Here is a 26,526-nt window from a genome sequence, read left to right on the forward strand (position 1 = left end):
CATGCTCACATTACGACACAGCAACAGAAATCTATAATTGAAGTTGCAACATCTAGCCTGTTGTACAATTTCAGGCATAAAACAATGTGTTGTAAAATGTCCTTAGGATGGGTTTACTAGATGTATCCCTTTATATCAGCTGCCAGTAGTTTTTCCAAAATCTTGTGAGTGTTTTGCTAAATTTATCTTAAAGGTATATCAAATTAAGATATCTGTATCAACAAAATGTTACTTCTAATGAAAACCAAGCTGCGTGTATGTACGCTGCTTATAGAACTGCTTTGGTTAATAACAGTGCCCTTGGAATAAATTACTTTAGCATATTTTCTATGAAAGGAGGATTATCCTGAGACATAAATCATGCTCCCCATTAATCTCCTCTCTATTCGAGATGAGGTGAGTTTTCAAAGTGAATTTATTTTGACAAATTTTGGCAGTGTGAGTGGAAAAGAAGCGCAAGTTACTTTGATGCTATTTTTATTCTTGTATAGTCAAAATGAGGATGGTCTTGGAGTATTTTTTCATAAGTACATAGTTGAAGCACTTCTTGGCATTCTTACTGATGAAAGATGAATAGATTATTGCAAAGTCAGCTGAGACTGACTTGTGGAAGGCACAACCCATTCCCTTTGTCGGTTTCTCAATGCAAGCAGATGTAGATGAAAAAGGTATGGGAAGATGAAATGAATGAATTGGCCCATTAGGACAAGAGTCGGTGCACTTGATCAGTAAGATGACTGAAAGGCAGGCCACACCCTACCCTGGGCAACGTAGCATCGCACTGGGGATGGAGAGGAAGCTCTTCCAGGTCATGAACAGGGAGTGTAAATAATCAAGTTGTAAGTGAGATCTGACTAACTGAATCAGCCAGGATTGGCAGAAAGATACCCTCGCAAGTACTCAACCAACCACTACTAAATTTGCAAACAGGGAGGGCCCAAAATCCTGGAGGAACGTCTGTTTTGTGTCCATTTTATTTGCAATGTTAAAACTCACCCATTCCATATCCCATAAATCAGTAATGAGATTTTGCACTTGAAAATCATTCTTTTGTATACCCAAGCTTTATTTAGGGGTGCAAAAACGTGTAGGAATCATGAATCATGTTGACTTAGAGAAACAGCAATATTTCACCTTTATAAGGCATAAGATTTTGCAAATCTAGATTTAAAATGTCTATAAACAAAAAATACAGTTACAATTGGTGTCAGAGCCCCTTGCCAAGGGCCACAGGCTTCCAATTTGTTTCTATAATAAACATACAATAATCTAGATGAACATCTGTCAAAATCCCTTTTAGTAGGGCACAGGCACACATGGGTTACTGGGCCCAACCGTGGGGGTTGAGGCTTTTTACTCCAGATGTCCTGGGGCCTAGCCTACTAAGGGCTCTGTGCACCTGTGCAAAGAACCCCTTGTGCACTCTTAGTCGTAGCGCAAGTCGAGCAGTCCAAGGCTCACAACATAAAAGTATGTTCATCAACCTCAATAACTGAATGTCCAGCCAAATACTTGCTTTTATAAAGAGTAGCATTTAGACACAGATACAAAGGAAAATACCATACACACTAAATAATAACACTCTTTATCAGGTCTGCATTCTAGCACCTCTGCGCAAACACCAGTGTCTCAATCTTCGAACAACAGACTGGAGTTATTCCCATTTACTGGAGGCAGCAATCAGGTTAGGCCCTATTAAAGAATATGAGGTCCCACAATAGCTATTCCAAGACAAAAGTGTCTCAGCAACCTCAGCGCTTCAGTGAGAGCAGATTCCCCCCTACAAAGGCTCTGCGGCTTGGGGTTCAGTCTCACCCTCTTCCACTGGAGACGAGACGGAAGAAGTGTTCAGCGGTCATGGGTCACGTTCAACTTCAGCTGGTGCCGGTGAGGAGTAGTAGTCTTGTTGCGGCCGTCACAGTGTCTAGACCTCCACAACGCTCCTTCATAGTGGCGGTAAGTATGGTCTGTCTCCAATGGCAGACCTGGGGCTTCTACTCGAGTTCTGATGACAAAGTAACAGCTCTGAGTTCACAGTTGCACACTATTCATGGCAACGGTCCTCAGCTTCCTCCACAGCTGCCACCTGGCACACGGGCACTCACGGCAATGTCCTCATTGGGTCACAGCACTGCAAAAGGCAACAGCGCTATCGTGAAGACAGCGCTGTACCAGGGCAATGGCTCTTAAGATTTACTGCGGCCCCCAACTGGCATACTGGTGTCACGAGTCATGCACTGGGCAAACGGCCCAGTCAGAATCTCACACTCTGCTCCAATGATCCACTCAGTAGGATCCCCGCTTTACCTTGCTTGCACCCTCCATGCAGTCTCCTTCTCCTCACAGTGTCCTATGGTCTGGAGCCAAGCAGTGCTCCAGGTGAGTGTTCTTGATTCTCCTGGATTGTGCCCTCTCACCCAGTATTGAAGATTATCCGGCCCTCATTCTCCAGTCCTGGTCACAAACGGCAGAATTCGGTCTGAGCTTCTCTGTGCTGATGTACAGCTTGAGTTTGACAATTTGGGAGTCTCAAGCTCCTTATTTTATAATCCTTTTTCCAGACACAAATGTGATTTAGTGTCTCTGCTTTTGAACTTTGTGTTCTGGCGGTTGGCCACTTTGAAGTGCCCATTGCTCGTGCTCTTTCTCCACAGAGCAGTCTATCACAGCAGGACTGTCTCCAAAACGGACAGCCCCAATCATAGGCCACATGAGTAACTAGATGCTCTTAATGAAATGTGTATCACAAAGTTACAAAGGCCTCCAGCCCTACTATTTATCATTCCCTTATATCTCCATCTCCTACCTGAAATGTGCCCAGGCACTTTAATCAGTGCCCTATTTCTAGAATCAAAGAGCCCCTTTTTAACCCTTTCGATGCTCATGGCGGAATGGTTCCCTCATGAGCATCGATGCTCCTGTGCTCATGACGGAACCATTCCGTCACGAGGACAGGGGCAGGAAATCCCTCTGCTGTAAACAGCAGAGGGATTTCCAATTTTTTTGTGCCTCGGGAGGTGGGGAAGAGCTTCCCCAACCTCCCGAGGCCAATCCCTGGTTTTCAAAGTAATGACGATCGCACGCATGGCGCGTTGTCATCATTACATTGAAAACGAAACTGAGTTTCAGTTTCAGTGCTCCTGGGGATATCTCAGCACCCGAGCACTGAAACACTTGGGCGAGATATCGTTAGAAAGGGGAGAATCTCCCCTTTCCAATGGTACCCTTCCCTAGTGGACCCCTGCTTGGGGATCATCCCAGGAGGGCGACGCCCAAGCAGGGATCCACCCACTAGCGCCAGGGAGGGGGGAGCGGCCCCTTGGGCGAGGGCCTTTGCTCCCCCCATTGTGTTTGGGCATACCAGTCTTTCTGCCCCCCCTGGTGGGAAGATGGTGGCAGTAGCCCCTAATCTGCCCCCCCGGGGGGGCAGAAAGCCCACTAGCGCCAGGGATTTTTTTCTCAAAAATTTACTTTGGGTGGGAGCTGCCCAAAACAGGCATGCCAATGCCCCCACCCCCCACGCCAAAATTACAGCCTTTCTGCCCCCCCTGGGGGACAGATGGGGGCAGTAGCCCCCAATCTGCCCTCATGGGGGGCAACAAGCTCACTAGACGCCAGGGATTTCTTTTCTGCAAATTAAATTAGGGTGGGGGCTGCCCAAAACGGGCATGCCAATGCCCCCACCCCCCAAATGTTTTTTACAGTCTTTCAGGGGCAGTAGCCCCCAATCTGCCTCCCTGGAGGGACAGAAAGCCCACTAGCGCCAGGGATTTTTTTCCGTAATTTTACTTAGGTTGGGGCTGCCCAAAACAGGCATGCCAATGCCCCCACCCCCATCCCACCAAAATTACAGCCTTTCTGCCCCCCATGGGGGCATATGGGGCAGTAGCCCCCAGTCTGCCCCTGGGGGGGGCAAAAAGCCTACTAGACACCAGGGATTTATTTTGGGCAATTGAAATTAGGTTGTTTTGTGATAGGCAATTTTGATGTCGCCTCAATACATTTTGGGCCCTTGCCTGTCGCGGGTACTTGGGCCTCCCACACGAGTGAGGCACCATTTTTATCGGGAGACCTGGGGGAACGCTGGGTGGTAGGAAATTTGTGTCAGCCCAGTGATGCCACAACTTTCCGACACAAAAATGTGTGGAAAAAGTGATTTGTTTCAGCTATATTTGAGGTTTGCAGGGGATTCTGGGTAAGAAAACGTTGGCGATCCACGCAGGCCATACCTCCCTGCAATTCCCAGGGTGTCTAGTTTTCAGAAATGTGTGGGTTTGGTAGGTTTCCCTACCTGGCCGCCGAGCAGGGGGCCAAAAACCCAGGTGACCCCCTTGCACAACCAGGTCATTTTGTTATAGGCAATTTTGATGTCGCCTCAATAAGTTTTGGGCCCTTGCCTGTCGTGGGTACTTGGGCCTCCCACACAAGTGAGGCACCATTTTTATCGGGAGACCTGGGGAAATGCCGGGTGGTAGGAAATTTGTGTCAGCCCACTGATGCCACAACTTTCGTACACAAAAATGTGTAGAAAATGTGATTTTTTTCAGCTAAATTTGAGGTTTGCAGGGGATTCTGGGTAAGAAAATGTTGGGGGATCCATGCAAGCCATACCTCCCTGGAATCCCCCGGGTGTCTCATTTTCAGAAATGTGTGGGTTTGGTAGGTTTCCCTAGCTGGCCGCTGAGCACGGGGCCAAAAACCCAGGTGACCCCCTTTGTAAAACCAGGTCGTTTTGTGATAGGCAATTTTGATAATGCCTCAAAATGTTTTGGACCCTTGCCTGTCGCGGGCACTTGGGCCTCCCACATGAGTGAGGCACCATTTTTATCGGGAAACCTGGGGGAACGCTGGGTGATAGGAAATTTGTGTCAGCCCGTTGATGCCACAACTTTCCCACACACAAATGTGTAGAAAAAGTGTTTTTTTCAGCTAAATTTGAAGTTTGCAGGGGATTCTGGGTAAGAAAACGTTGGAATCCATGCAAGCCATACCTCCCTAGAATTCCCCGGGTGTCTAGTTTTCAAAAATGTATAGGTTTGCTAGGTTTCCCTAGGTGCCGGCAGTGCAATCTACAGCTAGGTACTTTGCAAAGAAAAGGGTCAGTTTTCACTGTGAAAATGTGCTGTGTCCACGTTGCGTTTTGGGCCGTTTTCTGTCGCGGGCACTAGGCCTACCCACACAAGTGAGGTACCATTTTTCTTGGAAGACTTTGGGGGACACGGGGTGGGTGGAATTTTGTGGATCCACGCAGATTCCAGAACTTTCTACCACAGAAATGTAAGGAAAATGTGTTATTTTTAACAGATTTTGAGGGTTGCAAGGGATTCTGGGTAACAGAACCTGGTGAGAGCCAGTCAAGTCACCCCATCCTGGCTTCCCCTGTGTGTCTTATTTTAAAAAATGTATAGGTTTTCTAGATTTCCCTGGGTGCCGGCAGAGCTAGGGTTCAAAATCTATAACTAGGCACTTTGCAAAAAAAGGGTCATTTTTCACAGTGAAAATGCGGTGTGTCCACATTGCATTTTTGGCAGTTTCCTGTCGCGGGCACTAGGCCTACCCACACAAGTGAGGTACCATTTTTCTCGGAAGACTTTGAGGAACGCAGGGTGCGTGGAATGTTGTGGATCCACACAGATTCCAGAATTTTCCACCACTGAAATGTGAGGAAAATGTGTTTTTTTGTTTACAAATTTTGAGGTTTGCAAGGGATTCTGGGTAACAGAACCTTGTGAGAGCCACACAGTTCACCCCATCCTGGATTCCCCTGGGTGTCTAGTTTTAAAAAATGTATAGGTTTGCTAGGTTTCCCTAGGTGCCGGCAGAGCTAGGGTTAAAAATCTACAGCAAGGCACTTTGCAAAAAAAGGGTCAGTTTTCACTGTGAAAATGTGGTGTTTCCACATTGCGTTTTGGGCCGTTTTCTGTCACGGGCACTAAGCCTACCCACACAAGTGAGGTACCGTTTTTCTAGGAAGACTTTGGGGAACACGGGGTGGGTGAAATTTTGTGGATCCACGCAGATTCCAGAACTTTCCACCAAAGAAATGTGAGGAAAATGTGGGTTTTATGACAAATTTTGAGGTTTGCAAGGGATTCTGGGTAACAGAACCTGGTGAGAGCCACACAGTTCACCCCATCCTGGATTCCCCTGGGTGTCTACTTTTCAAAAATGTATAGGATTGCTAGGTTTCCCCAGGTGCCGGCAGAGCTAGGTTTCAAAATCTACAGTTAGGCACTTTGCAAAAAAAAGGGTCAGTTTTCACTGTAAAAATAAAGTGTGTCCATGTTGCGTTTTGGACCAATTCCTGTCGCAGGCTCTAGGCCTACCCACACAAGTGAGGTACCATTTTTATCGGGAGACTTCGAGTAACATGACATTTTAGAGCAACTGTTATTAGCTATTGACTTTCGATGCATTTCTGCCTTCCAAATGAAAGACAATGTGTAAAAAAGAAGTCATTTTGAAAAATGACCTATAAGTCTCACACTAGTATGGGTATTCACAATTTCGTAAATGTGCAAATATCTACAGTTTCTAAACTCTATATTTTGTTCCAATTTCAGAAATACATAGGTGTCTTCCATACCGATTTTTCCATGTATATATTTCCCCAAATGAATTGCTATATACCCGGAACATAATGAAAAACCATTGCAAGAAGCTGCTCAGTTATTGGCTCTGGGATCGTCGGGTTCTTGGGGTACCTACAAGTCCTATATATCCCCACAACCAGAAAGGTCCAGCAAATGTAACGGTATATTGCTTTCAAACAGTTGTCGCAATTAGAAGAAGTTACAGGTGAAAACGTTGGCACAAATTGCTGTTTTTTTCAACTAATTTTCAATTTTTCCTATATTCAACGGTTAGTTTCTATAAAGAAACCTTGAAGGATCTACACAAATGACCCCTTGCTAAATTCAGAATTTTGTCTACTTTTCTCCAGGATCCATTATTGCCTTCATACCCATTTCTACCATTAACTGGAAAGAGGTTGAAAGCACAAAAAATAGCAAAAATGGGCTATGTCAGAGAAAAATTCCCAAACTGTGTAAAAAATGTTGGTTTTCTGACAAAAGTCTGCTTGTCCCTGAAAGGTGGAAAGATGGTGATTTCAGTACCACAACTCCTTTTTTGATACCATTTGCAGGGAAAACACAGGGGATTTCATCTGTAGCCCTTTTTTCCCATAAAAAAAAAATTACCAGTATTTTGGCTAATTTCTGGGTCCCCTCCAGGGGAATCCACAAACCCTGGGTACCATTAGAATCCCCATGATGTTGGAAAAAAAGGACACAAATTTGGCGTGGATACCTTATGTGGTTAAAAAGTTACAAGGGCCTAAGCGTGAACTACCCCAAATAGACAAAAAAAGGCTTAGCATAGGGGAGGAAAGGCCTAGCAGCGAAGGGGTTTAATGTGCTGAAGAACCTGTCTGTTCCTTCCTCCAATGTGTGTCCCACCCAGCTGTCAGAAATACAGAAATCCTCAAATATTACTGTGGAGGGGGGGGGGGTTATCTACCTCCACGTGGTCCACCATGAAGATCTGGGGGCTACCAAAATGGAACCTAGAGATCGATATGTATTGTGCCTTTTGGAAGCACCCATACAATTCAGCGCGGACAAGCCTCTGCATGTTTGCGCTGACTTTCCTGTACTGCACCACTTCACAGGTACACGTACATTCCAGCACGCACACGCAAATGATGTTCACTAGCTCTCCTATACTGCACCACTTCACAGGCACACATACATCCCAGCGCACAATCATGAGCGCAGCCCTGCTCTACATACAATCCAATGCAGGCCAATGTTGAGTTAAGCACACAGCACGGAAACATGACATGCGTGGGCCACAAGGCACAACTCCAGTGACACAGGCAAGAAGGTCATTTTACACTACACATAACTATTACTTGAAAACACAGTATGCTGTCACCTCTGTGCTTATTCTGCTCATTTCCCAGTGAAGGCAGCAGCATTCTTCCACTCAAAGGTAACACTTTGGGAGCCCCTCCAGGTCTTTAGCAACACTGCAATCAATTAGACAGGCCTGAGTCAGAGTTTACGCACATAATCCATGTTTGCCCTTGACCAATAAATCATAGGCCTGAGTCGGGGCGTACACATAGGATCCATGTTTATCTATGACCTATTAACCTCTACCAAGGATCCTAAATCACTTCACGTCCGTTACCATGAGAGAAACATTTCCATCTCAACAGTTACCTAATTTGAGGCACAATCAGTCGTTTTATCCAGAAAGCCCAAATTTATTCTGTGGTTATCTGAGGAAGTGTAAGTGACATTAATCTGAAAGAGATAGCTGAACAGTTGTTTTCAAACATTAGCATGTTAGTTCTCATTATACATGGTTTTCCATAAAATATGCACTTTTCATTTTGGGTTAACCCATTCAAAGGAAATCTTGTCCTTTTCTTGCAACGTGACCTTCTTCAGTTTGGCCCTAGTAGACCCTCTGAATTAAGTACCATACTGGACTAAACTTCAAGGAGTCACTTCCGGGGTACTAGCAAGCAATTAGTAGTTTCCGAGCTACCCTCTGCAGACCCCTGCTCTAAAGATGATGAAAGATCATTTAAAACCTGTGGTTGTGACCACCTCAAAACACATGACTCATCAATTTATGTAATCTACTTTTGAAACTAAGTAAAATTAAAGAAGGTAAACAGAACAGAGTGTGAGCACTATACTGGGTTCCTACACATTCCTTTCCTTATGTGCAACAAGGAAAAAGAACCCTTTATAATCAGAAAGCAAATCTGGGGTATTTTCAGGACCGTGAATCATCTGCAAGTCATCAATGACACACCCCGCATCCTTAACTGCTTTTTTTACAAATTCCATATCATAGTGCAGACAGGAAAACTTAGTGTGGTCAACCATGTAAAATGTTTCTTCAAGGACTCCCATCATCACTAAATGGCCTCCTATTTTTAACAAAGATACAATATTTTTGAGAGCAGCCCTGTAGACACTGTGAGATTCGCAAGCCGCTTCCAAACACAGCGATGTCAGAAGACAGTCAGCAGGAGGCAGCACCCGTGGCTCCAGGGGGTTGCTTTTAGTGACATCACATTTTAGAACTTCCTTGAGGGTTTGTCTTAGCTTCTCTTCCTTTTCAAGATATGTTTCTCTACAAAACAATGATGAGATTGCAAAGTTAGTGTACATTTTTGACAAATTAGAACACAGTTCGAAAGTCGCACAAAATGATATATGATTTATTGACTTATGACCACTAATATTATGTCTTTTAATGTAGAACTTTAGCAGCTGCACTGTTTAGGCCACTCCCTTGATTCAACCTTGCCATGATGGAACAATGTGCATCATATTTGAAAGTTTTCTTTTCTCAAAACGTTTCCAAATTTGCGTGCATGCTGCACTGTATCGCACACTTAAAAAAGGAGAAAAGTGTTTAACTATGTCTAAGCGTAGTATTTGTTTACTGGAAGGATAACCTTCCAGTACAAATTGTATGTATGACTTCACATATACATCCTTGCACTATGCGCTGGTCCATGGCAGCCTAAAGTGCACAAGCTTAAAGTGTGAGAAAAACAGTGACATATTTTGGCAGGAATGGCGCTTTTCTGCTTCCTGGATTTCATGCAAAACTGTGCAGTTAACTATGGTCGATGCGTTGCATCAAAAGATTGAAAATGTGTCCCTTAGCATCAAGCTTTTGTTTACATGAGTGAAGCGAACTACATACTCTGTGTGTTTGTGTTGCTAAATCTCTTGCTGCAGATTAGAGCACCACAGTGCTACTGAGTTTCACTCAGCACTGCACTGCGTGAATATTAATCTGGACCAAGGATTACTGGATGCCTAAACTGGATCTGGTAATGCCATATTTAAACTAACCCTCGGCGGAGCTGGCGTAGTGTCACTTCGCGGAGTTCCACGGAGTTATGAAAAAACTCTGTGGAACTCCGCTCCACCACCCGCCTTCACAGAAGCAGGGCCCGGGGCCTGGGCTCTGGCGGGCCCCGGTTTGTAGGAGCCCACTTCCTTGTGCACGGGCAGGCTCACAGATCCCCCCCAGCCTGGCTGGGTTTAGAAGCAGAGACCGGGCCCGCGGCCTGGGCTTTGGGCAGGGCCTGGGGTGCGGGAGCCCCGGTCCTGTGGCCTGCCGAGGGTCCGTCTGCCTGAGACAGGGTTCCCGGGCGCCCGGGTGCCAGAGGAGGCTCCCCCACTACGTGGTTTGGCTGGGTTCAGAAGTGGGGACCGGTTCCGGGGCCTGGGCTCCAGCGGGTCCTGGAGTGCAGGAGCCCACGTCCTGCGCCCAGCCGAGGGTACGGGTGCCTGTCACGGGGGTCTATTGGGCCAGGGCAGGCCTCCCCCGCTTCGCCTCTGTTTCAAGGTGCCTGCGGGCCCCAGGTCAGAGTTCCCTCAGGAGCGCCCCTGGCAGCCCGGGGCCTGAAAACCAGCTAAGGGCTCTGATGAGCCCCCGGAAAGCAGAGCCCCTGAGCCATCCAAGGGCAGGCGGCAGCCCTTCCTTTAAGGTGCAGTGAGGGCTGATGGGCGTCCTACGGGTCCGGCCATCTGGTCGCACCTTTTCCCCCTCGGCCATCTGGTCGCGCGCAATGAATTCCAATGGGGCGACCAGATGGCCGGGCTGCCCTGGAAGCCCGGATGAGGGTTTGTTTGCCTCCCTGTTGCCAGCCAGGGCTCCGGGAGTTCGGGCGTGTCCGCGTCTTGGGTTCCTTCCGTCACTCGGTGCGCTCGGGTTACCAGAAAAGGGCTTACCCTTCCTCCGGATTACTAGGGACAGGGTATGCTGGAACCCCTGGCTGGCTGGGGGCTCTCAGCCGGCAACCAGATGGGATAGGGCCGGGCAAAAACCTCCCCCCGGCCGGGGCTGCGTCCTCCAGCCCACCGCGTCGCAAAATGCCTGTGACGGGCTCCATCGGGCCTGGGCGCTCCTCCCTTGGGCGTCCGGGCCCGAGAGCTCTGGCCAGGCGCTCCCTACACTGGGTTCCGTCCTCCGCTCCGCCATGGGCCCGGGGCCTGTCGGGCAGTGGGTTCAGGAGCTCCGGCAGGGGCCCCTGGTGGCCCTGGGGTGTAGGGTGCCCTCCCCACCCCGGGATCCGTCCTCGGGCCTGCTGAGCGGTAGGGCGCCCAGGACGCAGGCCCGGGGTGGCCTCCCCTGCGCGTACTGGCCTGGGACCTCCAGCCGGGCCCAGGGGACCGGACTCTGTCCACCTGCTCCGCAATGGTCCCAGGACAGGAGTCAGTCGGGCCCCGTCAGGCCTCCCTCTTGCTTCGCCCGTCTGTCAAGGTGCCTGGGGGACCCTGGGTCGGAGGTCCGTCGGAGACCCCTGTCCGCAGCCCCGTGCCCGAGGCCCAGCCGGGGTTTCTGAGCCCCGGGGACGTAGAGCCCCTGAGCCCTCCAAAGGGCAGGCCGGAGCTCACCTGCGAAGGCTCGGGCGGGCATAATGGCAATCTTCAGGCCCGGCCATCTGGTCGCGCCTTTCCCCATGGCCATCTGGTCACGCACAGTGATTTCCATTGGGGCAACCAGATGGCCGGGCTGCCCTGGAAGTCCCGATGAGGGCTCGTTTGCCTCCTCGATCCCTGCCAGGGCTCCGGTAGGTTGGGCGCGTCTGCGCCTTGGGTCCCCTCCGTCACTCGGAGTGCACGGATTACCAGAAAAGGGGGGACCCTTCCTCCGGATTACTATTGACAGGGTACGCCGGAACCCTTTGTGAGCTGGGGGCTCTCAGCTGGCGACCAGAAGGGCTAGGGCTGGGTAGAAACCTCCCCCCCTGTCCAGGGCTCCTTCCTCCAGCCCACTGAGTGGCATTGGGCCCAGGCAGTCCTCCCTTGGGCTTCCGGGCCCGAGAGCTCTAGCCGGGTGCTCCCTACACTGGGCACCGTCCTGGGCTCGACGGGCGTTCCCCAGCTCGGCTTGGGTTCAGGAGCTCCGGCAGGGGTCCTTGGTGGCCCTTGGGTGGAAGGCCCTGTCCTCGGACCAGCGGCATGGCAGGGCCCCCGGGACGGGGTCCCGCGGGCCTGCGGAGGCTTCCCTTGCACGTCCGGGCCTGGGAGCTCTAGCTGGGTCCAGAAGCCCACCGGACCCCTGGTCAGGTGCTCCAGCCCTGAGCCCCGTCCCCCGGCCTGCCGCTCTGCCAAAGGTCGAGACAGGGTTCCGTCGTGCCCGGGAAACCTCCTCCTGCTTGGCTTGGTTCAGTAGCTCCGGCCGGGGCCCCTGAGGGCCCTGGGGAGGTCGGCCTCCCCACCCTGAGCTCTGTCCTCGGGCCTGCTGCATAGCAGGGTGCCCGGGACGGGGTTCCGCCGTCCCAGGAGCCCCAGCTGAGTCCAGGGTTCCCACCGGGCCCTGGGTTGGGTGCTCCAGCCTTGGGCCTGTCCCCCGGCCTGCCGCTCTGCCAAAGGCCCAAGAGGGGGTTCCGTCTGCACACTGCACTTCCACTGTCCTTTTTTGGCACTACCACTATGGGCAAAACCCATGGAGTCGGACCAGTAGAGTGTTTGATGAAATCATGCTTTAACAGTGTTTCAAGTTGTTTCTCAACAGCTTCCAGTAGATGGAAAGCAATTTGACTATGTTGTTGAGGAACAGAACAAATGTCCTCATTAATGTGAAAATGCACTTTCATTTTCTTAAGCTTTCCTAATCCATGAAACAACAATGGGAACTGCCTCAATATTTCAGCATGTGCATTCAGATTATAATTGATAGAGATCAGCCCCATGTCAGCAGCAGTACTGAAACTGAGTAAATATGCACTTGATGAAGGATGTTGAAGAACATGAATTAGCACTCGTACTTTCGTCTTCTTGTGTCGCGTGGTGTAGCCCATGTGTATAACTCAGTCGATGGTGGGAGACAGTTTGTTGTATTTCTCTGCTGGCATGATGTTTATCGATGCACCACTGTTGATGTAAAAGGTATGGAGCAACCATTCACCTTTAGTGTGATCTTAGTGTACTGTCCAAATTAATTTGGTTGTTTTAAGTGGCGATAACTCTTGGACTTGGGCTCTTCTATGCATGCAGTCAAACCTACATGTGCACGTCGTTTAGTGGTTGAAATCATCATCGCACAGCCATCGTCTTCACTGTTGCTTGGCAATCAATTTCATTTAGTTTTAACTTGCCTCAACTGATGTCACTGTTTGGCATTGTGGGTGTGGCTAGAGTGCTTCTGGAATTTTCTGGCATCTATTTTCTCTTCTCGATGTGATGCAGTTGGTTCCTCTTTCACTTTGCAAGCCGTAATGAAAAGGTTTTCTTTCCAGCAGCCTTTGCATACTTGTCCAATGGCGGTACATTTACCTTCATGTGGGAAGGAGAATCCACATCAGAAACACAACTTCTTTTTCCTCTGGGATATCACCTAATGGCCCTCAACCTTGGGTCTCTGCTTACGTTTCATTTTCAATGCTGATTCGCTCTGAGCTATTCCACCTTCCATATCAGCAGCCTGCCGATCAGCACCTTTCTCTGCTCTCACAGCCGTGAGTATCTTCTCTAGGCTGAGCGTCTGTCAGTATATGTCATATGAACGAGTTGGACAGGCAACCATCAATGAATCGGAGATGTATGGCTTCTTCATCATTGAATTTGTTGAACTTGCAATGCTTGATGAGAGTATCAAGTCTTTTGACAAACTCATGCATCGTTTCACCAGCTTGCTGTCTTGCCTGGTTGAAAATGTACCATTTGACATTGGATTGAACTTGCTTTGAATGCCTCCTTAATTTGATGGTAAGATATTCCATCAGCTTGTGGTATTTTCTTTATCCCTTCTTTCACTTCGTCACCTGCAAGGCTGTTCAAGTATTTGATGATCTTTTTGCTATCTGCTTCTTCTAGCAAGTTGATGAAATCATCAAATGTTTCAATCCATGCGGTCCATCTGGTGCATAGATTATGCTTTTTGGTGGTTTCAAATGGAAGCGGTGGTTTCAGCAAGGCAGCGGCACAGTAACCAGTGGTGGACCTTACTGACGTTGATAGCGGGGCCCGCTCAAGTGATGTCTGGTGCACACTTGGACCTGCACCTCCTGTAAGCTTTGGCCGCGTACTTACAATTGGGTTGTAGCGGCCGATCTGATGTCGTATGGCCCTTTACTTCTTTGGCAGTGAGTGACAGTTTTGTCTCTTGCATCTGGTCATCACAGTTCTCAACCTTCTGCATTGTATCTTGTTTTCACTGCCTTTAGTGTTTCTTTGCCCCTGGCTGCTTTTGCTTTTGGTGCACTTTTGAACCTGGCTGTCACCGACTTCGATGCCTCTCTGTACCTGATTGTTGTTGTCTTTAGCACTATTCTTCTATACATATGATGGCTCTGAGGTACGTTTTGCCGCAGTACCTCTTCTTTCGGCCTTACCAGCAGGTTCTTGGCTGACTGGGAATAGGCTTCTCCATAGGGCCTTTGCCTTCTTCGAAAATCTTTCACTGGCTAGAGCGACACTTTGACTCCACGTACACCAATGGTAGACTTCTTCACTTCTACTGAGGTGCACGTCATGCACCAGCATGGGAGAGCAGTCTTGTTTTTTGGGAAGTGTATCCCCTACTCATCGTCATTTGTAGCGTCGTCCCCAGCCTGGTAGCATGCAAATGACCAGTTTGCATCTTTATTCTTCAGAGTGCAACCATTAACTGCAAGACTGCGTTATAAACTTTATTAACCACACGAGACACACCCAATCGATTACGTTGTTCTCGTACGCAGTCCATCAGAGATCAGAAGGGTCCTGCCATTCATATTCACAAGACACTACAGCCTTCTTTTCCCCATATAGAGCAATAAGCTGCTTGCCCTCTCCCGCCATGTCTATAGAGGAACGACCCTATTGTTGCCATTCCCTCCAAGGTGTCCAACCTAAAACCCAAAAGAAGGGTTGAAGGGTCTGCCAGAATTGGGTAGCCTAAGATCCAAATGATATGTGGCAGAACATCTTTCCAGGTGGTGTGAAAAGACCACCAGATATGTATTACATATTCAGTGACTGATTGCACATAATTGCACATCCAGTATATCTCTGAGATGCATATAAGGTATGTAGGCGTGAGATCCCATTGGTACGCAGCTATTCTCAAGCATTTTTGGCATTTCTCGCTACAGGTTGTCTCACTGTTTCACAGATATTTCATACCAAGTGTCATGTACCCACCTAAGTTGAAAGGGGAGTTTGAGGGGCGATGGGACATTTTGAAAAGTTTGCCACATTACAGTGATGAAATCTTGTAGACATGTGAAATGCAAATAAGCTTCTCAAAGGATCTAAGAAGTCTGATGGTGGCTGGCGCCTTGGGGGGAAAAAGCGCCCAGTGCTGCAGCTTAAATTATTGGTGGTGAGTGGCTACAGAGAGGTGGAATTCCAGCTTACACTGTTCAAAGGTTTTTATTGCTTTTTCCTTAAATAGGTTTAATCTTGATCCCATCTGAGATGTTATAGGAGTGCATCATATTCATGCATAGTCCGCACTCAAATATATTCTGTGTAATTAATGTTACTAAAGGGAGTGGAGTATTGCATATTCAAAGTATTCCACATGACATACTCGTGTATAGAACATGATTAATAAAGGTTTATGTGACACACATTAATATGACAGGATAAGTTGACATATATGTGTCCCATTGTGAGGGTATTAAATTTGAATATGTGTAAACTAATGTTTAAACATTTATACATTAAACATTCCAAACACTAAACATTTATACATATAACAAGAATTTATTTCATGAATGTGCATGTAGAATAACATCTTTGTAATTCTTTACAATTTATACATGTATTAAGAAGCTGTATTTATTGTGTGTGTAAAAGGTTGCACATATTCTGTAACCCTGTGCACTACTAAAGTTGTCTGGAGTGGCCCTTGAGAAATAGGCTGATCCATGCTCACGTTTAGAGTTTAACATGTAATTCGTATTTAACCTTCAACGTAGAATGTGTGTATTTTTATTTTGTTTCGACTGCAGGTATGGAGAGTGAAAGCTTCATTACTTCGGAGGATTTTATTTTCTTTAGATATCAAGGCATGAGAAGACAAAGTTGGCAAGAAGAAGTGCTGTAACGAGCAAGGAAGCAAGTGCTCATGGGCGAGGAGAGGAATGACCAAGAACGAGTGAAGTTACAACTTATCGATGTGGGAAAGTTGGTGAAAGTATACAGTTGTACTCGAGCTATGGAAATTCACCAGCAAAGATCACGCTGGTTTGTCTACACTGACTGCTATTGCTATTTTATGCTGAAAGAAGTGAAAGACAGGGGAGTCATCTTAGGGTTGTCCATGAGAGCAGACCTATGCCTTTGTTTGCGTGACTTTATGCTACTAGACTTGCTGGAGTGCCTTCTACTGAAGACTCCGACAGCTGACACCTTTCTGAATTCATCCTTATCGAATGCTGCTTAGCTTAGTGTTTCCCCCTTTTAAGGTAGTGTAGGGAGAGATAGCTTGCTCATGTTTACTGTATCTGATGAAATTCAATACTCAATTCCTTTTCCTGATCATCTGCATTATTGTCATAGAGTTAACCGTCTGCTTTGCTTTATATCAGGTAAATCCCTTCAGGAGATTTGGTCTTTCTGTACTTTTATTCGATTAAGTTAAGATTGGTCTACATTGATTTGTTTCTAAATTTATAATGAAACCCTACTAAACTCAGATAAAGTTATCAGGTGGATTATTGTGTGGCCACATAGGTTGCACTGAAATGAGATGTTAACATGTGATAGTTTTCTCCATTTACTTCTCGTGCTGCTTGAGGTCGCACTTCTGGAGATAAATGTTTGGCTGGGCCCAAGCTCTAACAGCTGATAGCATTATCAGATGGTTAGCTCTTGAAGTAAATGGAGTTAGAACCAAACCTAGAATAATCTAGATCCCAACCCCAGTGACCCTAGTCCAGAATTCAGGATTGAGACGTGGAGAATAGATGGAGTTCAAGGGGCTTGTGTTTAAACAACAAAAGCGAAGGAGTGAGTATCAGTAGAGATGTGTGTATGAGTATTATGCCAAGCTTGTGGTACAATACTGATTGTGTGATGTCTGGCGGAGATGTTGTGAGAGTAGTGTGAATGTGGTGCTAAGTTGAAGAAGTTGTTAAAGTTGTTATTGGGTTTAACGTGGCCTAAGATCCCAGGATATATAATAAAGGTGCAGAAGAGACTGTGTTGTAATTGCCTGCTAAGGTTTGCTGGGGTTTATCGTGAGACCTCGTCGACATCCCAATTGAGCTAGGGAACCTTTGTATGACAAAGATAGAGTATTAATTAGTGTGGTGAACGTTTTGCGCAGAAGTGAAACTATTCCGATTTAAGTGACTCGCCACTGGCCGAGGTTTCATTTGTGAATATGAATTCTTTAAATGAGTGATTCTATCGATTCTTCTAGTGGAGCAGACAATTGCTAGTTAGTGTTTTAGTATAAACAGAAGTGAAAAAGATAGAGAGTGTGGCAAACGTTGTGAAGGAGGGTGAACTGCTGCGAGGAGTGAGAATGACGTCCGAGCGTGCTATGCTGGGATAGGTCATTTGGTGTAACGTCGCGCTGGGGTTCGTTGAAATTGTCTCTTGGATACTGAGGTGTTATTGGTAATTGTTTAATTTGGATCGAATTTAAATTGTTGAAATAAAAAGATTGACAAATTAGATGTTTTAGAGCAATATGATTTGTTACGAGGAGATCCCAGAGGAAGAAGGTAGACTGATGTTTCCACACTACGGTTCTTTCAATTTGAGAATAATTTATCATTTGTGAGGGATATTGTTTGCCATGAAACCATTACCTAGACCTACACAGTTTGAAGTGCGTAATGCATGGGAATGTATAGTGCATACAAAACAAATAGACCAATATCAAGGGAGGATGAAGAAAACAAGGCTTGCATACCCAGACACAAGATTGGATGATCAACAGAAGAGGTGGAGAGTAGACATGATTGATGGAGAAAGGAAAAGAAAAAGGAGGTAGAGGGAAATTCAGACCGTGACAGTGATGCAAGGACACCCTTTTGAATGGACTGTTAGCTGAACATCCACCCCCATATAATCAGATGCATATGGAAAGTGGGGGAAACACAAGTTTTACTGGAAGTTCTGCAAGTGCTTCAGCACAGGTTACTTCTAGTCCTGGTGTTGTAGGGGTTATATCAACTTGCACAACACAAACTACAACAGGAGGGAATATGGGAAATTTTAAAACGAAGGGACACTGGGTTCAATATTACATTTAGTGTATCCCAGGTTGAGTTACACATTTTAAGATGGCGCCCATGCTGACGGATTCTGTCAGCTGTTTTGGAACCTGACTCCAGAGTGTCCTGTCCTCCGCCTGGGCATCTGTAACTTTAAATAGGTGGGCGCAGCCGGATGGAGCCGGAGGTCCAAACACGGAAGAGGCCGAGGACGGCGTAAAGTGATCGAAGTACCTGGGGGATGTTGTGGGTCAGCAAGGTTCAATGGAGTGTAATTTGACCATGTGGGGTGTGAGTTGGGATCTGTAAAAGTAATGTACCACAAAATCGTGTGAGTTCTTCCTCCCTCCATCGCGAGCAATAACAGTGTTAAACTGGAGGCTTTGTCAGTGTGCCTGAGTATATGTATCGTCATAGACTAACAAACGCCTTGGTGCTAAAAATTGCCCACTACAAAATTGGTATGAGAGTTGTGACAGGCATTTTATGGATGTGAACCAGTGGACAGTATTTATACTACTATAGGTGTGTTTCTGCATACACTGGACAGGGACATTATTTTTGTCCCATGGCCCAGATAGTAAACACAGAATGGATGGGCGTTACATGCCAATAAATGGATTGACATGCATACCTTTCTCTCTCTGCTATCACTTATTGACTAACCTTCAAGTGCTGAACATGGGCTAGAAAGTTCTAAACCTGTCCTTCACATTCATTTCATAGGCGGTTGAGTGGAAACCTTTCCCTACGCCTCTGCATGAATTCTGCTGTTAGGAGTCCACCTGGTAGCAACCTGGTAACTACATTATACATAAAATGAATCAATCTATTGGGTGATAGGTGCTATATCCTGTTAATACAATTTTATTGTTGGCTTTATGCTCTGCATTCTCTATGCTACATGCTGTCCCCCTTTAATTTCTTTGAATCTACAGGTTTGTTGCATCTCACAGGTGGAAAGGGTTCCCCGTGCCCTGATAAATTTGCCAAAAGTTAAGTGGCAATGAAACAAGTCGGCTGTTCAGCTCTCCCTGGGAGCATGACTTACCCGGCATACAACCCTGTCAAGCGACAGGGTGGCTGTTTCTGAGTGTGCAAACCAAGAAAATAGTCACCTGTGGGGCAATCAGCAAAGTGTCAGACTGTCTATGCAAAACAATCAGCCTCCTACATTTCGAATAGAGCATAATCTACACATATAAGATGCATAAACATAATACACTTTGTAAATAGAAATGACACATGGTGAACCGGCAGTACTATTCAATATCACTTAGTCTGGCGTCTGACTGGGCGTTCTTGTTTTTTATTTTTGTAATATTTTTTATTGATTTTTCAAAATAACACAATCATCTTGATCTGCAAAGTTTATCTCGACCATTATTGTCATATTCGAACAAAACAAGCGAACAACCCCACCCACCATACCACCCCCCCATTTCTTTTAAAACTTTGTTAATTGGTTTCAAGCACAGCCATACATAACATGATTGGACGACATGTTTAAGGTTGTCAGTAGAAAGTAAGCAGACATTACTTTGATTACACATTAAGCAGTTCCTACAATACTTGCTGGTCTATCCATCTCCATTTCAACAGTAGGCGACATGCAGGGCTCCCCTCGATATTTATTCCAGTGTGACCACTTCCTATCCCACTTTTTGGGACACCCCCGAGCCTTAAAAACCTCAGTCTCCGCCATCATACATCTATCCATTTCTTTGGCCCACACGGTGACAAGTGGTGGGTTCGCTCCCCCCCCCCAGCATCTGGCTAGCTCCCGTTTCACCACCGTGTATCCCAGTGTTGTGAATTGTTGTTCAACTTCCGTGAGATCTATCGCCTCCCACACATTCAACTGTCCCAATCGTGGCGTTAATAGTACTTCCTTCCCCAGAGCCGTACTCTTGTGGTTCGAGGCTCCCTCCCAAAGGGCACGTATCTTTGGGCAAGTCCACAGAGTATGGTAGAATGTGGCCTGCTGTCCACAGCCCTTTACACAACGGTCGTCAGGTCTAGTCCCTATTCTCGTCAAAACTGTCCCTGATATGTATGATCGGTGGAGTATCCTAAGTGGGATCAGCCGAAATCTCTGTGTAATAGCCGCTTCTCGCGGGGACATGAGTGCCGTCTGCCAGTCCTCGTCGTCTATAGGACCGATGTCATCTTGCCACCGTTCCCTGAGCTTCGGGAAAGCGTCCGGCAGGTTATTACTTAATTTCTTATAGGTGAGAGATATTGCCTTTGAAGTGAGGGGCCCGTCTAGCAAACGATCTTCCAGAGGTGATGACTCTGGTATATCTTTAAGGGATGGAGACGCCGCCTTTAACGCATGTCTAATCTGTAAATACCTATACACTTCTCCCTGCGCCAGATCATATTGTTTCTGGAGTTCACTAAAGGTGAGCACCCTTTTTTACCAGATCCCTTACTGCTGATATCCCGATGAGGTCCCATTTATCAAACCTGGGCTGATAGCACAGCATTCCCAGTTTCTGGGTGGTCCACAGCGGTGTAGCCTACGTGAGAACGCCCTTCCATCCCATCCGGGCAGTAACCACACGCCAGATTTCCCAAGTGTGTTGGGTGGGTCCAAAGAACCTCCCCCTATTTTTCCTGTCAGTAGTGTACAGGGGCCCCAAATATCCGGAGCGGTCCGTTTTGTACCGGTCCAGGGCATAAGCTGGGTCATCCGGGGGGTGATACTGCCAATGATTAACGGTCACTGTAGGAAGATGGAATCTGACTACATGGTTGCCCCTACTTTTTTCCTGGTGTTTGAATGGATTTTGACTAGTCTGGCTGGGATCCTGCTATCCAGGACCCCAGCCTATCTGCTTACTCCCTTAAATGACTGGTGAGCATATTAGATGCACTAGTGATTGGATACTGTGGTACCTTATGAGCCCCTAGTATATGGTACCTTAGGTACCTAGGGCATAGGTACTTCACAGGCCTACCAGGGGCTGAAGCATGTATTATGCCACCCCTGGGAAGCAGACTAAATCTGACACCACAGGCCTGCTACTGCAGCCTGGGTGAGGTAGTGTTAGCACTCCTCACAGAGGTATAGGTTCCTATATCTCACCATACACACACATATAAACCTATCAGTCACCCTTAAGGCAGGCCCTATCAATCCTGAGGGCAGGGTGCTTGGTTTACAATGTGAGGGGGTGCCTCTGCATGAGCAGGACCCCTCTGCAGCTGGCAGGGTCTATTCCTTGTGGCTGTTTGTGGATGCGGCTAAACCATATGCTCATAAGTGCATTATAACCTCCCGGATAATGCTAACTTTGGAATGACTGCATCAAAACATGTTGTGTTTGGTGTCAAACAACTTGGAATCATACCCCCACATCAGTCCATGATGTGGGAGCATGATCCCACCCTTCTAGAGGGGGACGACATGTAAAACGACAGAAATCTGAAAGAGCCCTGGCAACACAAAATGGATGCCACCAGCACAGACACTGGGCTGCCCTCCTGCTGCTGACTGAAACTCGCAGTGGAGGAAGCCCAACAAAAGGCATCCTGTCACAGGGAGGTGTCACCACCTTCCAGACAGGATTTAGTGTATTGGGGCTGGGTGGGTGCACTCCTAGAGTGCTTTGAAGTCCTGCACTGGGGGAGCAGTAGGCTCCTCTGTGCATATGCCAGCTCAAACCGGTTCAGGGGCTACCTGTCCCTGCTCTGGCGCGAAACTGGACAAAGGGAAGTGGGTGTAACCACCCCCTACCCTGACTCTCCCAGAGGAGTGGTCATAGAGCTAGTCCTTCTCCTATCTTCAGTAAAAGATAGCCAACCTTGCCATTGCAAAGCAGATAACCCTGGACGACGCTCTACAAAGAAGAATCCTGGCCCTTCGACGTTCCACTACCTTTGGAAGACAGAAGAATCTCCCTTGGAGTCAAGGAGTGACTCCCCTGCTTGGCAGGCACCAAAAACCTTAATCAACGGTCGCAAACTTTCCCGCTCCTGCTGGAGTTCGAAGTCCCTGCCACCCCGGAAGTGGATTGCCTGACATCTCGACGGCCATTGTGAGTCCCCAGCAGAGCTGTGGTGAGTGGACCCCAGGAGTGACGAGGAACAGCAATACCGGGGACCGTGCACTATTGTCGATTGCACCCCCTTCATGACGTTCAACAAACTTGTGCATTGGACCATTTGTCGCCCAAGCCTCCAGCAGGTTTTGCAGTGAAAATCAGAGGCCTACCCTGTCCCGAGTGACCGTGGGCTCCTGCGAAGCATTTCCTGAAGGGGCGTCTTTGCGATCCCTTGCCAGTTGGCTTGCGGGTCCCCCGAAGACTTTATCAACTCAAAGGGCTCCCCTGGTTGCTCCAGGCCTGCCCTCACTTACCCTTGCTGGGTGAGTCCCTCAGACCTTGCCGGTCTGCACCATCGACTTTCTTCACTCCACACGAGACTTGCAGTTGCCAAGGCTTGTTGGCTCCAATCCGGTTGCCGACACCGCAGTTAGCTGCAGACGTCATGGGATTCTCCAAATCCAGCTGCTGGTCATCGTCGATCTCTCCTGGACCTCGTGAGCGAAGAGTCAAAACACCATCGATGACCTGAAATCACCCGACATCTGTGGTCATCCATCTTCCTGGCCACCGGACACTGGCAAGTGACTTTGAACACTGTCCCTTCAATTTTCAGGTCATCGGCATCTCAAATCCACCCTTGGATTCCACCGGACACTTCTTCAGTCGACACAAGCAGCAAGTCTTCTTTGGTCTCCACAGAAAACAGCGACGCGACCCGACACCAAAAGACACCTATGCACCCGGCTTCCCTGGGTGAGGTAACTCGTGCACTCCAGTGCCCTAGTGTGTGTTGGCCTTCAAATTACTTACCTTGTAAGTGGCTTGCTTGTAGACTTCCTCGAAGTACCCTAAAACTTTAAAAATCAAACCGCGACTTGCTCCATTATAATCAATAGGGAACCCGCGGCTGTGTTCACACACTGCACGCGTCTCCCGTGGGCCTAGTACTTACCTGCTTTCACTGCAGTGGTGAAGCCCCAGTGATTCTACAGGCCCAATGCCTTGTCATTTTGCAAGTCGACCTTCTTATACCATTTTTTTAGTATATGGTCTGGTACGCCCCTAGGGCCCCAGCCATATTTGTGCTTAACTTATAGAGAAACGTTGAATTTTGAATGTGTATCTGGCTTCTAATCTCATAAAGAGATTAGTAGTGTGTGTTTAGAAATAAATACATATATATTTGATATATATACCTGTGTGGTGTCCTTTCATTTGGTAATTCAAGAGATTATAAGGTAAAACAAGCTGCTTTACATTCCTCTGAGACTTAGCCTGAAGGCTGCTCTCCACAGCTACCAGTAGGATAGCTTTCTTTAAAAGGTTGTCTTAAACCTATCTACCATAAGAGTCGAATTGGACTGGTGCAAGGTGGCCACTATAACTAGTGACCAGCGTATGCCAGGCCAACTTCTCACAGTCACCAGTTGCGCCGACCAGTAATAGCGCTGTAGGTCAGGTAGTGCTATGCCCCCATCGTACCAGCCTTTCGTCAATTTCTGCAGTGCTATTCTAGGGGCCCTGCCATCCCAGAGCAATGTGCGAATCTCCCCTTCAACCGCTCTAAAATATGAGTCCGGGACCCTGTGGGGACAATTGTGTAGTATATATAAAGAAAACGAGGAAGGGCTAGCATTATAAAGAGTGCCGCCCTCCACACCAGTGTTAAGGGCAGAGACCTCCAATGTTTCACATCCGCCCGTAATCGGGCCAAAGGGGGAGCCAAATTGGAGCTGTAGAAGCAAACCGGATCTGAAGTGACAAAGATCCCTAGATAACGAAACCCCTCCGTTGCGACCGCTATGGTGCAGTCTGCCAGAAGGTGAGGGACTGCGCCTCTCAACATAAACAGTACGGACTTGTGCCAGTTGATCGCATACCCCGAATGTTGTCAAAAATTTGTGAATATATCCAACACGACCCTAATCGATTTATACGGGGATGCCAGGTATAGCAATATATCATCTGCATAAAGGGATATTCGATCTTCCACGTCATCTACCCATCGCAACCCTCGCACATCACATCTCTATGCACCCAGGCCGCGAGACGCTCTAGCATAAGAGAGGAAATCAGCGGGGAGAGCGGGCACCCCTGTCTAGTGCCTCTTCGTAGCTCGAAAGTTCTGGATGTAAAACCATTAACCCTCACCTGTCCTAGCACACCAGTATATAGAAGCTTTACCCAGGCTATAAATTTAGGGCCCAGTCCCACTTACCCTAGGACCTCGAATAGATACGGCCATTCAATATAATCAAATGCCATCAACACGTCTAAAGACAGCACCGCCGCATCCTCTTCGATGTATTACCTACGAGCCATCACATTATGTAACCGCTGTATATTAAGGGCCGTATTTCTACCTGGCATAAAGCCAGATTGTGCTGGGTGGACCAGCAATGCAATGACTGACACCAGTCTATTTGCCAAGACTTTAGCCAACACCTTCGTCTCAACATTAAGGAGTGAGATTGGCCTATATGAGCCACAATTGTCTGCTGGCTTACCCTGCTTATGAATGACTACTATGGTGGCTAGTCGCTGATCTACTGGTAGTCTACCCACTTCCAAACTTTCTTCATACATGGCTTTCAAGTGTGGCACAGTCAGAGAGGCACCTGCCAGTCCTGTCCCCAAGCTCATAGAGTCTATGTTGGGTGACACGATGTTTAGTCACCATTTGCTCCCTAGTTTTTATCCTGTACTCGTCTTGTTTCAGTAAGAGTCTATGGCCAGTGTCCGGCGAGGGGTCTCGTGAATGCTCCCGCTCTAGTTCGAGGAGGTCGGACTCTATCTGGACCAGGAGTTCGCGCTTTTTTGCGATATAACTCGTCTTTAGTGACAGAGCTTGCCCCTTAAGGGCCGCTTTGTATGCTTCCCAAATTATTTGAGCGGAATCAACTGAGCCCAAATTTTCAGTAAAGTAATTCTCCGTTTGAGTACGGAGTTCGTTTCTTATATCCGGTATATGTAGGAGCCATGGATTTAGGACAATAGTGGTACGTGGTTGTCGTTCCCAGTGCGTATACTCCGTCCATACCGGAGAATGGTCTGAGATACCCCTGGGCAGAACCCTGTAGTGGGCGAAATTACCTATCGAGGATAGATGCGTAAGGAAATAATCAGTACGTGATAAACTGCGGTGGACACTCGAGTGATACGTGAATAGTTTATCAGTTGGGTGAAGTGCCCGGCCCACATCTGTCAAACCGATCGCCTTCACAAAATCAGCCATTAGGACGTTCGATTTCTCCCTAGACTTTGGTGGGTGGCGATCAATAGTGTAATCTAAGGTCATGTTGTAGTCTGCCCCAATTATAAGTGTACCCTCCCGGAGTCTCGTCAGCCTATTCCCTAGTTCTTCCAAAGCCGCCTTGCCCAGAGCTGGCGGCACATATACAGAGTATGTCGATATCTTTACCGTCCCACTGGGCCTCTGCCCCCACGAAACAACCCCCTATATCCGCCCATGTCGTATGAACAATAAGGGGCGTATTTTTCCTCACCAATATAGCCGTCCCCCTCGAGCCCGTGGTGTAGCCTGCGTGTATCAAAAGTTTATATCCCCACCTATTAAGGGCCTTGGATTTCTGACCTACCAGATGCGTTTCTTGCAACAGGACCACATCAGGTGAGTGTCTCTTCAGGTATTGTTGCACTAATCCCCTTTTAATTTTATCCCCAACCCCGTTGATGTTCCAGGACATTACGGAAAGGGTACGGTCTCTATCCTGCCCCATTACCGTGTAACATACACAATGTCAATACTCGGATCATTGCTATGTAGGAAAAAAACTTGAACCTGTCCACTCAGTATTCGCCGTCCTATGGTCAATAGTCAATACGACTACTATACGCTTTCGAATTACCATTATACCTTGCTTACCAATAACATAGTCAAAGAAATAACATCCCCCAACTCCCAGCCCCTGGTCCCCTCCCCCCTCCCCACCCTTCGAACAACAACACATTGCACCTTTAAACCCTCTTCAATCCCAAACCCCTGAACAACCTCCCCCCTCCCTGCCCCCTGCCCGTGGATTTAAAACTACCCACTCCCAAACAAGGCAGAGTGCCTCTCTCCCCCCCTGAAATGCTAGGAATGCACGGGACGATCAGCTCCCATCCCCACCTGCTCACATCACAGTTAACTAGGATTTTTGTCCCCCATCCACTGATCCCATATTCAAATCACATCTTATTAATCCCATCGGTCTCAAACCGTGTACCGGGTCCCTTTTAGAAGTCTCGCACCCGACGTGTATAACC

The 26,526-nt window shown here is 47.5% G+C and overlaps 1 protein-coding gene across 2 annotated transcripts in view; it reads right to left on the reverse strand.

The window, feature by feature from the left end:
• Positions 1-8,251: 8,251 nt before the first annotated feature.
• Positions 8,252-26,526, reverse strand: part of LOC146861662 (nicotinamide N-methyltransferase-like) — a 172,046-nt gene continuing 153,771 nt past the window's right edge. For both annotated transcript variants that reach the window (XM_085646013.1, XM_085646012.1), the window contains exon 3: positions 8,252-9,156. In XM_085646013.1, coding sequence (XP_085502139.1) covers positions 8,721-9,156 — 436 coding nt within the window. In that variant the 3' untranslated portion in view covers positions 8,252-8,720. The remainder of the gene's footprint in view (positions 9,157-26,526) is intronic.

This window comes from Triturus cristatus, chromosome 3_1 (genome assembly GCF_964204655.1).
Source record: "Triturus cristatus chromosome 3_1, aTriCri1.1, whole genome shotgun sequence".
NCBI classification, from domain to species: domain Eukaryota; kingdom Metazoa; phylum Chordata; class Amphibia; order Caudata; family Salamandridae; genus Triturus; species Triturus cristatus.